We start from the raw sequence: 14147 nt of genomic DNA, 5'->3' as shown, positions 1-14147 counted from the left end.
CAGAGTCTGGATCTGTCCCCCCACACACACTCCCCGACTCACATGACTGTGCTCAGGTGGCCTGTGATCCCTGTTCCTGGGGGTTGTGACCCTGGGGTCCCAGATGACCCAGCAGCAGCAGCAGTTGTGAAGTCGAACAGCTGCTTCCTCTTTCGGGAGGGGGTTGGGGAGTGTGAGTGACAGCTGTCACCAGAAGTCATCAGTTGTAGGCGGGGCCACAAAAGACAGGGACTCTGGCGCCCCAAGGAAGAGGGACCCAGGATTTGAACCCACGCTGGCGTCAAGGCCAACCATCAGGTGAGGCGCTATCATCCAGCCACGGTAAGGAGGACCTAGCATCTGGAGAGTGAGCACCCACATGAGGACTGAGCAGCAGAGTGAGCACCACCACCAAACTAAGCATTACCACAGTGAGTACCCACGCGAGGACTTAACACCAGCTAACTGAGCATCAGCACTGACCACTGGGACAGCACCAAGGGCAATGCACTGTGGGAAAGGGGTGGAGTCAAGCTCTCCAGGTTTGTCAGTCAAAAGTGGGGTCTCCAGCAACTGGCAGACGGGATCTCCCGTCCACCCCTGCGGGCACTGACATCACACATAACTGAGCAACCAGCATTCTAACCACCAAGTCACCAGCACCCGCCAGGGAGGGGCCATCCAGCCATGAGTATGGGAGTGGTGAGTGGTGCCCCTCCCACGGGGTCTTCCTGATGCCCCTGCATTCTAGGGCTTCCAGAGTGACTGACAGCCCATGCTGTGAGTGACAGGTCTGAGGGGTTTCCCAAAACCTCCAGTGACCCTCCAACCCCCATCTCATCCCGACCACTCACCCCATGTCTCATCCGATCCGGTACCTGATGAAGCAGGAAGTGCCACCTCCGCTCTGCAGGTGGGACGTGCCTGGGGAGGGGAGGGACTTGTAACATAACGGCTATTACGTGCTCCTCCCCCATGTGGTCATTAATTTAAAAGAAAAAACTGGGGAGCCTAGAAACCGTTGGGCAGAGCAGCCAACTGCACAGGATGTGGGCAGCTCAGAGACAGGCAAAAATAAACGACAGCCTGAGGGTCCTGCCCGCTCCCCCCAGGACAGTGTCACTTCCTGTTTCTGCAGCGCGGGGGGGGGGGGGGGGGGGGGAGGGTAGGGTGGGGTAGTGTGGGCAGCCCAAAACTGTCAGTCATGGAGCATCAGTCAGATTCCAGAGTTCTGCAGAGGGGAGAGTGAAGGATCATGGGAGGGGTGGATGGGGACAGTGGCAAACAGCCCGTCTCTTTATTAGAGAACACCAGTCATCGAATTTGGTGAGAACCTGCTCAGAGGCCGACAACACTGCCACCGCCCCTCTCCCCCTCCTGTGCACTGGGCTCTTGGGTAGGTGAGTTAGGGCTCAGCCACACCAAACAAACAGGTTTACAGTTCACAACCTCAGGATTCACAGTGGGATCAAAGGTCCTGCAACAAGTAGGGGGAAGAGTGTGAAGGATCATCGGAGAAAGAGATGAGTAGGATGGACCTGTGCTTAAGTACCGAGATCAATTGTGTCTTAGTGTGCTTGACAGACACCTAAGTGACAGACAGGGAGTCACTGCCAACGTGCCCCGCCCCAACGTGGGAGGGGTGTGGCTAGGGACATAACTCACCAGAGTGCTTGCCAAGCATGCACAAAGGCCCAGCTGAGCCTCGGTGGTGCACACTAGCGACAGAATTCAGAGTATGGTGGGGAGGTCCCTCAGTGGTTCAGAGCATTTGTTGCTCCTGCAGAAGACCCCATTTGGTTCCCAGCTGCAGGGTATCCGGTGCCCTCTTGGTCTCCTCAGGCAGCACAATTCATGCGATGCACACACCACAGTGCAGGCAAACACACACAGAGTCTAAAAGACTGGTCTACAAAGGGAGTCCTGGACAACCAAGGCTACAAAGAAGCCCTGCCTTGAAAAAGAAACAAAGGGTTTCAGAGAGGAAGACGACTAGCAATTGCACTAGACATCTTTCTTGTAATATTTTGGCAAAAAAAGAAAAAATGTGGTTGCTTTTTGCCCTTGTCCAATAATTATGGGTACCAAGAACACACTGCACCATCAAATGACATTCCCAATGTAAACAGAGGGGACACGTTAACATTTTATAGTATTACAGTGGAGACAAAAAGTTTTTCAGAACAAATGTTTATTTAAGAATTAAAGGTATACAATAAAGCATAAAGGAGTACACAGACAGCATATAATTTATTTCATTTGGTCTGAAATCTTGAAAAAGTTACTCTAACTACTTACCTGAGGTAGATTTGGGTTGGCACTGCTTCAAGGGACCCTCCATCCATCCCAGAGGTTACCTTCTAGCTTTGGCTACAGGCTCCCAAGTGGTCCTCTCCAACCTCAGGTTATGCTATGTAATACCAACACCTTCTCACCACAGTTAAAAGGCCTGGGACCTGTTTTATATCCTCACAGTTCTGTCTGAGGAATGGTCCACTGTTAAATTTAATTAGAGACTACAGACAATTACCAGTGAGACAGGCTGAAGGACGGGTGAAGTCACCAACCTACTGATGGTTTAAACTTTGTCTCTTTTTCATGGTCTAACTGACTAATTAGCAGCTGTAATGACTTTTTTTTTTTACTGCTGTTATACCCAGTATTATGTTAAGTATCACAATTATCAAACTTTTGCTGCTAGCGATAGGCATGATTTTCCCCAAACAAAATGTATTTTGTGTTTATCAAAACTGAAAAATTTTCATAGTACTAGTTATTTGTAAAAATTGCTGGAACCTGTCAGATTAAAAAAAAAAACAAAAACCTGACACAGGTGGTGCACGCCTGTAATCCCAGCATTAGGAAGGCAGAGGCAGGCGGATCTGAGTTTGAGGCCAGCCTGGTCTACAGAACTAGTTCTAAGACAGCCAGGGCTATAGAGAGAAACACTACTTTGAAACCTAAAAACAGTATCAAAAAAGAAAAACAAAAAAACCTACCACCACTACCACAACAAAAAACAACCCTGAAACAACCTATTTTCTAAAAGGATAAATACTGAAACTAGACTCTTCACTGACCTAAACTCACTGGCCTTAAGTTATGATTATCACATAACTATCAGGTTGAGAACTTACAGCCACATGTAAGGTGGCACCACACTAATTTCATGACTTCAAACACTAATAAACCCTGGAGTTCAGGGGTTCATTAAACAAATTACAACAAAAGCATAGGACTGTGATTATCAATAAAATAAGTATAATTCTACAGAGTCCCAAATATGGAGGAACTTGAAATTTTTCTGTTAAGTCTTTTACACCAAAGAAAGCTATAGAATGAGAAATGACCGTTAGATGCGTGGGCCATGAGCTAGCCAAGGAGAAGTGACCGTTAGATGCGTGGGCCATGAGCTAGCCAAGGGATGCTCCAGCCAGCCAGCAGCCTACTGTATTGGAAACAAATGTTTACCCTTGAAACTTCAGGTGAATATTCCAACCACTTTTCTAACATTTAGAATCCTGCATTCCAAACCAAAAATATACCTTATATTGTGTTGATTGCAATCCTTTCCCTGGGATTAAACTGTATTTTTCTTTCCTTGACAGAACTGAAATAAATGAAAAAAAAAAAAAAAAGTGTCATTATGAAGCTTAATTTGCTGCAAGCATCAGGACAATAGAATGAAAAAGAACATTAGCTTTGGAATAAGAACCCTCAAAACAGAGTCCTGTTGTGCCTCTAGAAAGAATGCTTCATTGTGTCTCTCCCTTTGCTTTCTCTGGCTTACAACTTGTCCCCTGTTCCTTCTATTCCATGGCAGCTGATACGGTATCCATCAAAGAGATGGAGCAAGTCACAAAAAATCTGGATAGTAGGACATCATCATAACCAGTATCCTAGATGCTTGGGTCAGGAGTATCTCTAACTTGAAAAGAAATGAATCTCTAAATTTGAAATTTCAAGGACTAGTGATGACTCAAAAATACTTTAGGGTCAATTTTAGACAACTTAGGACAATTTTGAGGGCAGTTCTCAACAGTAAGCAAAAAGCTGAGTAATCTGGTTTTTTTGTTGAGGCTGATCATGCAAAAGGAAAACTACTAAGAATTTTAACCCAAACTAAGTACTCCCTAGGTTCTTAGCACCACATCATTCCCATTCTAGCCAAGAGATTAAAAAAAAAAACAAAAAAACAAACAAACAAAAGCAAATGGAAGCAAAATTCAAAGCACACCTTTCTTCTAACAAAATCCATGTCCTACCTTATAGACAACAGTCCTTTCCTTTATTGGACTTAATGAATTTTTAAAAGTGAAACTAAAGCAATCATTAAGTGATTCAGACAAAAGAAAAGCATCTTTACCTGAGTTACCCTCCAGATCCATGCTGACCTGCCCCAGCTCCTCCAGAACAAGCTCCTGGGTCACTTAGACACTATTTCCAAAAAACTCTATTTTTTTTTACAAAGTGGTTCAACTACGAGAACAGCTCTTCTCATACATAGCATTTGTACAGATTCTCACCCACAACTAGATCTTTCACTGGAGCAAATCCTCCACAGAACCAGTTATCTGGGGGCCGACTAAAGAAGAGCTGCTAGCATCTTAAAACACAAAACATTTATGGGTTTTTCACTAATGTGAGTTCCTCAATAAGCCCTAAGAGCTTATCATTCCTCTGATTTTTGTTTAGGGGGAAGCAAACCCAAATAAGACTCTCCAACAACTGTTTTTGCCACACTCAAGACAAATATCCATTTATACCAGTATGGCTTTTCTGAGGGGTAAGAAAGTCAGAATTCTGTTAGAAGCGTCTTCCTGTCATTTTGGGGGGTTTTCTCCAGGGCGAATTTTCTCATATCCAATAAGACATTCATACTGTTTGAAGTACTGCTGACATAAAGCATCTAACTGGTTCTTCTCTGCTGCGATTCTCTTGGAATCCAGCTTAGCACTGCTGGAAAGCTCTCATACTGCACATGTAAGGCTTCTTACCTGGATGAATCTTCTTTTAAGATTTTTTTTTCAAAACCCAGAGCATTTGTTTAGCTCTTCACAAGTGTGGCTAATAAAGGTGTCCTGATGGGCCACTGTCTGCATAAAGCTTTTCTTACAGTTCCTAAGACTATAGACTCTCGCTCTCTCTGGTCCCTAATGAGGTCTGAAATGAGAGAAATCTGAAATTCACCTAGAAGTCTTTCTCTTAATGAATTCTGACATTTAAGTACATTTTTAAAAGGCTTTGTGATTTCTTGTCAAGACATCCGTGAGGTTTCCGATGCATGAGAGCTGAGATCAAGACCTTTCTCACTCACATTATAGATGTATTCTTCATCAACGCGCACTGTCTGTTGAAGAAGGGTTGAGCTGTGATGAAAGCTGTTGTTGCATACACTGTATTTATAATGGAGCGCATCTGTTTGAGTCATTTTCTGTTGGGCAATGAAGTCCATACCTAAGAGGAAGCCATTCTCACACACAGACCATTGATGTGATTTTTCTTCCATGTGAATTCTCTGATGTACAATAAGGTCTGAGCTACAGTTTAAACTTTTCTCATATTCAAGGCTTTTGAAAGTATGAGTGTGAGTTGCCTGGTGCCTAATCAGGTTGGCACTCCGAGTGAAACTTCTCAGACATTGCAAGCATTTATACGGCTTCTCCCCTGTGTGGACTCTCTGGTGTACGATAAGGTCGGACTTCTGGCCAAAACACTTCTCACAGGCACCACACTTATACGGCTTCTCCCCTGTGTGGACTCTCTTGTGTACGATGAAGGCGGAGCGGTGCCGGTACCTCTTCTCACATTTATTGCATTTGTAGGGCCTCTCACCTGTATGAGTCCTTTGGTGACTAATAAGATCTGATTTCCCACTGAAAGCTTTTTCACATTCCAGACACTGAAAGGGTTTCTCACCTGTGTGAGTTCTTCGGTGCCTTATGAGATTCGTACTTCGACTGAAGCATTTATCACACTCATTACACAGATAAGGTTTTTCACCTGTATGGCTTCGCTGGTGGACAAGCAGATCAGAGCTCTGACCAAAGTTCTTGCTACAGATGTCACAGGTATAAAGCTTTTTACCTGCATGTGTTCTCTGGTGCCCTGAAAGGGCTAAATGGTGCCAAAAACTCTTCTCACATTTGCTACACTTATAAGGTTTCTCGTAATTATGGATCCTCTGGTGTGAAGTAAGATCTGAACTCTGGATGAAGGTTTTTTCACACATATCCCATCTATAAGGTTTCTGCCCAGTATCCGTTCTCTCGCACATACGTGCTGAGTCTTCACAAATGTTCTGTTCACACTCAAGGCACTGATATATCTGATTATCTATCTGAGTAATCTCCTGTACATGAATATAAACCTTTTTCCCCTTCTGCGGGCATACATGGCATATTTTTCTTTTTTGAATTTTCTGGTTACATTTCTTATCTGAAGTGTACATTTTCTATGGTTCGCGTTTAAGTGGTTTTCCATTGGTCTTCTTGACCCCTGGTTTTCATAGTCATTTTACTGGTAACTTCAAAAACATATCTGTTTCAAGCCTTTCCTTCATTAGCAGTTTGCATTTACAAACTTCTGGCATCATATATATTAATTTCTTACTTGGTACCTCCGAACCTATGAGACAAAGTAGAAATATTATTTATATTTCTATCACTAAAAAGTTTCCAAGTCAAAATCACTGCAGGAAAGACTGATAGAAATTCTTTATTGGAGCTGGAGGAATGGCTCAGTGGATAAAGGTGTTTGTTGCCAAACCTGAGGACCTGAGTTCTATTCCTACAACTATCTACACGGTACAAGTTGAGAACTGACTGGCCTCCAATATCTACACTGGTGCCATGTGGCAGCCACTCACCTCCTACACACACACACTAAATGCAAAGAAAGGGAAGGAAGGGAAGGAGAAAAGTAGAAAAGAGAAGGGAAGGAAGTCAAATTCAGGTTGCCAGGCTTCCATGGAAAGTATTTTTACCCACTGAGCCATCTCACCAGCCCTCATATATATTTTTATTAATTTTGTAGCAGACATCTATAATCCCAGCACTCAGGGAGGCAGAAGCAGGCAGAGTTCTGTGAGTTTGAGGTTAGCCTAGTCTACAAAAAGAGTTTCAGGACAGCCAAGGCAACACAGAGAAACCCTGTTTCAAAAAACCAAAACACAAACAGAAAAAGGCATGTTAAATAACCTTGATTTAGCCATTCCACATTTGTGTACATACAGACAAACATATACTTTATTATAAAGCACTTTTTAACACATAACTGAATTCCTATGTATACATATAGCATTGCAGAAAACCTTTTTTAAGATTTTATGTATATCTGTCTATGTGAGTCTATATACACATGAATTTGTACACACACACAATCTCCAGAAGAAAGGGTCAGATGTCTTCTCTTTCCTTTGAGGTAAGGTCTCTCCCTTGAACCTGGGGCTCATGTTTTCCCAACTGGACTAGAAGCCAGAAAGCTTCAAGTAAAAGGACCTTTTGTTCTGCTTCAGTTGTTGTCTCGGAGGATTACTGCCTCTGTCTCTTAACCTAGGCCTAGTCCTGGAAGCTTCTTGTAGTGAAAGTTTTGCCTCCTGTGGGGCGTGTTCTTTGCCAGCTGTTAACGGCCCGCCCTCTGGAGCAATGAGAGGGCTGTGGTCTAGGACTCTGAGGGAGAGAAATAGGAGAGGTTGGAGAGAAAAAGTGTGGCATCAAAGAAATATATCAGATCCCCTGAATTAGTTACAGTCCACTGTTAGCTGCAAGTGGGCACTGGGACCTGAAGATGGGTACTTTACAAATGCTATTTAACAGGTGAGCTGTCTTTCCAACTCCAAGTGTAAATATTTTGAATTTACTTATTTATTTAGTTTTTTTTTTTAAAACAGGGCTTCTCTGTGTAACCTTGGCCTCAAACTCAGAGATCCACCTGCCTCTGTCTCTCTAGTGCTGGGATTATAGGTGGTATGTACCAGCACTTCCTAGCATCCAATTGTAAAAAATTTAAAGTGCAAACAAATGCTATATTTTATGTAAGTAGAAAAATGTTAAACTATATTTACAACTATAAAACTATTTTTTTATAATTTATTTATTATATATACAATGCTCTGCCTCCATGTATACCTGCAGGCCAGAGAAGGGCAACAGATCATATAGATGGTTGTGAGCCACCATGTGGTTGCCAGGAATTGAACTCATGGCCTCTAGAAGAGCAGTCAGTGCTCTTAACTACTAAGCCTTCTCTCCAGCCTCTATAAAACTGTATTTAAAAATATAAAAGATGTACTTATTGAAATGGTCAAAAATAAATTAGGAAAATGTAAGTAAGAAACTAATGTGCTTGATCACAAGGCAGGTGAAAATGGGTGAGAAGCCAGGGAGACAGCACTGCTATGGACACAGAGACAGAGGCATATTACTCTAAGAACACACTTCTGCATGCAGATACATTCAACAGTAACAAATGGGTAGACTGGGACAGGGCTCTGTAGTGTAGCATATGTGGGACCTTAGGCCCTATCACTAGCGCTGCCAAGAACACTGTAAAATCAGATATTAACACCAAGGTCTGCTCGTGACAGGTAGCTAATTACCCCAAAACTCACAGGTAACAGAGCCAGGGTTTAAATATCCACCCTAGAGCCTGCCTGAGCAGTATGCACACTGCTTTTTTTTTTTTTTTTTTTTTTTTTGTATGGCAAATCAAAAGGGACAACTGTTAGAAACCTTCTGTGAAGATACACGTTTGTTGCAAAAGTAGAAGCTGTACTTATTGTTATGAACGGGCCACTATGTGAGCAACCGGAAAGATCCTTTTCCCAAGTATGTTTTCCCTTCTTTCTTGTCCCAGCACTACTCCAAAATTCACATTTGTATAGAAACATATATGCCACTTACCATAACAAGAGCTCAACAACTTTTTCTTCTGGCTCCAGAAGGTCTCTAGTCCAGAACTACTCATAATATTCAATTCTTCCCTCTGCTAGAGGAAAAAGCAACAATGTTGAACATGATGCTAATTTTACTTTTTTTTTTAACAGTAGGACAATTAAATATGCACTCTCCAATCCAGACATCATCTTTCCGTCAAATTTTGCTTCTTCTCATGTTTGCTTATACCGTTCCTCCTTCAAGAAGCAGTTCAAAACCTGTAATCCCAGCAATCGGGAGGCAGAGGCAGGTGGATCTCTGTGAGTTCGAGGACAGCCTTGTCTACAAAGGAAGCAGGACAGACAAGGATGCTGTCTAATTTTATTGTTTTGTTTTTTAAGGCAGGGTTTCCCTGTGTAGCCTTGGCTGTCCTGGACTCATTCTGTAGACCAGGCTGGCCTCGAACTCAGAGGATCTGCCTGCCTCTGCCTCCCGAATGCTGGGATTTAAGGCCTGCGCCACCACACCCGGCTGCATTTCTAGCTGAGAGATTTTAAGTTACCAACACAGCCCTAGGCCTTGTCTTTCTCCTGCTACCTGTTTTTGTATCACTTAAATTTTTGCTGTTAATACAGGGAGAGTCTCGTGTAGCTTAGGCTGGCTTCAAACTCGATAGACAGCTGAGGCTGGCCTTGAGTTCCCCTAGCTCCTCCTCCCTCCTCCTCCCCAATGCTCAGGTTACTGATAGGCGCATTATGACTTCAACTTCTGAGATCAAAGATTCTTTCTTCGCGCACTAAAAACTTCAGGAATATGATACATGAACGCAAAATTACGTAGAACCAAGGCCCTTACAAATAAATGACTATGGAATGCTTTGAGCAGACAGATTCCAGTGCAGCTTAAGTCATCTCCGCCCTAAAGCTGGAGGAGGGTCCTACCAACGCCCGTGGTTCTCCGACTCAGGAAGGATACAGGCTCCATTGCTACCTCTAGGACAGTCCTCGGGGCTCTCCTCCCCAGCACCGCCGAAGGCCGCTTACCCGGCCGCCCGGGAGGGACTTCCGGTGACTGGACCCACGGCCTGGGGCTTCCGGGACCACGCTCTCCGCGGCGGCGGGGTGGGTCCCAGCATGTTAGGGGGAGAGGGAGGGGCCGAGAGGTCGGCCAGCTGTTCTCATGGAACCAACCGGGCCACCCGTGCACGGCGCCACGAGGCCGACGCAGGGCGAGCTCTACCCCGGGGACACAGCGGCGCAGCCCCGCCCCCGGCTCGTGGCCACACCTCATAGGGCGTCACCGGCGCTCCGGCCAATAGAAACCGAGTTTTGGAAATGGGCGGGGCCTGAGCGCGCCTGCGTCCTGGCATACTCGGGCCCACAAATCCGGTGTGTTTAGTCCCTGGGTTGCAGGACCCGGGAAGCGCCCTTCGCTGTGGTCGCCACTGACTGTGCCCTTGCCTGGCACTGCAGCCCTGGACTTCTGTGTTCTTTCCCCACCGCTGTTTAAACCAGGAGCCAGGAATAGCGTCCCAAGGATAGGCGACCCGCACTTAACACCCTGAAGAACCCAAGCCCAGGATTTAGTGCGTTCAGTCCCTGCATGTTTATTGCTAGTCTCTAATTCAGTTGACATCACAATACAATACAAATACACAAGTCATCTTGGTCCTGAGCTGCCCAGTCTCGTGCTCACAGTCTAGGATGGAAACAGCAGATGTCAGTAGTTTAAGAGAAACTGTAAAAGATGGTGCGGGAGCATAGAGATGGGGCCCGTTGGCTAGGATTCTGCAAAAGACGTTCAGAGAAGAATAGACTTTTAGGCAAGACGTAAAAGATTAGAAGGCAGAAATAAGATGAAAATGAGATAAGATGGAAAGGAGTCATAGTTGTCTCAAAGTGGCAAACTGCATCTTTTAAGAAATGAGAAATCGCCAAGTGGGGTGGTGCACACCTTTAATCCCAGCACTGGGGAGGAAGCAGCAGGCAGATCTCTATTGAGTTCGAGGCCAGCTTGGTCTACACAAAGAGAGGTCCAGGACAGCCAGGGCTATTACACTGAGAAATATAAAAACTGACTTCCCCATGCTGGCTTCTGACCTCCACATCAGTTTGGTGGCATGCTTGTGCCGCCTCCCAACACACACGCACGCACACAAAGTAAACAATCATTTTAAAAAACATATCATCTCCAAAATTTAAGCGTGCTACAGTAGCCTACTTATAACTAAAGTTCAAACATTCTTTTAAAGGTTTTTCTTTTTGTTTTCAGTTTGAAATGCAGAGACAAAGATAATAATTTTAATAATGATTTTTACTGGTAGGTCAGATATTATAAAGAAATCAGATGAAATAGAATCCTGGTGATGTTTGGATAGTATATACTATGGGTCATATTTATGTGATATAGACACTGTATTCTGGGTTGTTTGTTTGTTTGTTTTGGTTTTTTGAGACAGGGTTTCTCTGTGTAGCCTTGGCTGTCCTGGACTCACTTTGTAGACCAGGCTGGCCTCGAACTCACAACGATCCGCCTGCCTCTGCCTCCCGAGTGCTGGGATTAAAGGCGTGCGCCACCACGCCCGGCTGTATTCTGGGTTCTTTATCCATCCTGTTTCTCTTCCTAAGTTGCTGAAGCATCTCAGGTTTTCCTGACACACAAAATGATAATGTATAAGTATTTATTTTGTGTGAACAAGTAATCCGCAGGTGCCATTTAACTTTAAAATGAATGAAAATTGCATTCGACTTTATAATATAGTCAAGTCCTGCAAGTAGAACATTGTAAAAGTCGGTCGGTTCCTACTGTAGGTTTAATTTCCTTAACAATTATACTGTATTATGAACGTATTAAATAAGCGTACCTCCCTTACAACCCACTAGCCTCAACAAGGGGGAAAGGAGATTAAAGAAAACAAGAATGAAACCTTCGGAGCCGGGCGTGGTGGCGCACACCTTTAATCCCAGCACTCGGGAGGCAGAGGCAGGCGGATCGCTGTGAGTTCAAGGCCAGCCTGATCTACAAAGTGAGTCCAGGATGGCCAAGGCTATACACAGAGAAACCCTGTCTCGGAAAAAAAAAAAAAAAAAAAAGAATGAAACCTTCTGGGTATCAGTTCTGAGGAACGATTCCCCTGGCATAGTCAGCAGGATTTCAGCAGACCAACAATTCCACCAAAATTGCTGCTGGAACCCAGAGCAGCAGTCAGAACCTGAAGCCCCGAAGCTGGGGTAGTTCTCTCTAGGAACGTCTTGAAGTGGAGCAATGAACAGCCAAACAATACCAAGACCCAAACAAAAACAAAAACAAACAAACAAACAACAACAAAAACCCAAAAAACCCAGGCTCCTGTTTTGGGCTCATATAAAAACATCTCCTCTCAGGGTCTGGTCTAGGATGTTTTTCAGCTGACAACAACAATCTCCCCCATGAAGTGGTTCAACTTCTAAGGGGATAAACATTACCTGCTTTCTCACAAAGTCTGTTCCCCATCCCACACTTAGGATCAAAACAAAAACATGTTTATCTCCCCTACATCCTACTTTTAGAATAATAATTGAAGCCAGGTGTAACGGCACACACCTTTAACTCCAGTACTGGGCAGTAGAATTCAAGAACACATTGAACTGCCTCGCATGAGATGAACACTTCCTTTTGAAGAAGCTCCTGTCACATTTGAGTAAGAGGTTGTCAGAATTTTTAATGTTCTTGCCCTCCTTGGAGTATAACTTTTATTTTGGGGGGAAAAATGGAACATAATAAGTACAGACTAAGGAAGTATTATTTTGAAATTCATTGGATGTGAAGAATATCATTAGTAAAAAAATAAGAAGTTTTTGTTGTTGACTTTTTTTTTCAAGACAGGGTTTCTCTGTATATTGCTGGCTGTCCTGCATTGCCTTGGTAGAACAGGCTGCCCTGGAACGCACAGAGATCCACCTACCTCTGCCTCTTCAGTGCTGGGATCACAGGCATGTGCTACTGTGCATGCCAACAAATAAGAATCTTAAGAATTCAGCCAGGGAGCCGGGCGTGGTGGCACACGCCTTTAATCCCAGCACTCGTGAGGCAGAGGCAGGCAGATCGCTGTGAGTTCGAGGCCAGCCTGGTCTACAAAGTAAGTCCAGGACAGCCAAGGCTACACAGAGAAACCCTGTCTCGAAAAAAAAAAAGAAATTCAGCTAGGGCTGGAGAGATGGCTCAGAGATTAAGAGTACTATTTGTTCTTCCAAAGGTCCTGAGTTCAATTCCCAGAAACCACATGTCTGAGAACAGTCTATAACAAGATCTAGAACAGTCTGTAACAAGATCTGGTGCCCTCTTCTATCATGCAAGCACACATGCAGGCAGAATACTGTATAATTTATATATAATATATATACATATATAAAGAATTCAGCCAAAGCAGGGTCCGGTGGCATATGCCCTTACTCCTAGCACTCAGGGAGGCAGAGGCAGGCAGATCTTTGTGCATTCCAGGACAGCCTGGTCTACTGCTAGACTCAGGCCACCTGAGTCTATCCCTGGAAACCTAATTGAGAGACAGAGTCCAGAGTTGATGCAAAAGCAAAGGAATTTATTAAGCTGATGTGCCAGGGTCCACCAACCTCTCTGGAGATGCAAGACCCCGTCCTACAAAACCTCAGGGTTTAAATATCTTTTACAGAAACAGAACTGAGGGACAATGGTTAGCTAAAGAGTGCTAGGCTAACAATAGGGGGTCTAAGGTAGTAAATTCTAAGTAGGGTGAGATAAGGGCAGTAAATTCTAGGGGCAGGGTTGAGAGTTCGCTGTTAACGTTGTTTGCTCTTGTTATTGGCTGCAATTCCTAACTTGCTTGCTTGGCTGACACCGCTATTGTCATGGTGGCTGAGTCCAGGCCACCTGGAGTCTCATATTTCCTTAGCTAATAAAACACCATTTCCTTAGCTAATAATGTCACTGCTGAGTTCCAGCCATCTAGAATCTTACACTACAAAGCAAGTCCAGGCAGCCACTACACAGAGAAACCCTGTCTTGAAAAACAAAACAACAACAAAAAGAATTCAGCCAAACAATGTGTGAAATGTTGCTCAGAGTGCTTACCACAATGCTCAAGACTGTGGGTTTGATGCTCAGCACCAAAACAAAACAAAAAAAAATAATAATTAAATTTATTTTTCCTTAAAAAATGTTTAAATTATGTATACATGTGTGTGCATGTACGAGGGCAGGTAGCTCTAGAACCCAGAGAATCTGGGTATGGTGGCCAAGGAGGCAGAGACAGACAGATCTCTAAGAGGCCAGCCGGGT

The 14147-nt window shown here is 44.2% G+C and overlaps 1 protein-coding gene across 1 annotated transcript; it reads right to left on the bottom strand.

Moving 5' to 3' along the window:
- Nucleotides 1-4670: 4670 nt before the first annotated feature.
- On the bottom strand, nt 4671-8909 carry Znf322 (zinc finger protein 322). The gene is made up of 2 exons (XM_051168447.1): nt 8883-8909; nt 4671-6606 (listed from the first exon to the last, which is right to left on the bottom strand). Exon 2 carries the CDS (start codon nt 6428-6430, stop codon nt 5237-5239), a length of 1194 nt encoding a protein of 397 aa, XP_051024404.1. The 5' UTR covers nt 6431-6606; nt 8883-8909; the 3' UTR covers nt 4671-5236.
- Nucleotides 8910-14147: the final 5238 nt, after the last annotated feature.

The sequence above is a fragment of the Acomys russatus genome, chromosome 3 (assembly GCF_903995435.1).
Source record: "Acomys russatus chromosome 3, mAcoRus1.1, whole genome shotgun sequence".
Classification (NCBI taxonomy): domain Eukaryota; kingdom Metazoa; phylum Chordata; class Mammalia; order Rodentia; family Muridae; genus Acomys; species Acomys russatus.
This window is presented reverse-complemented; position numbering and strand designations above follow the sequence as displayed.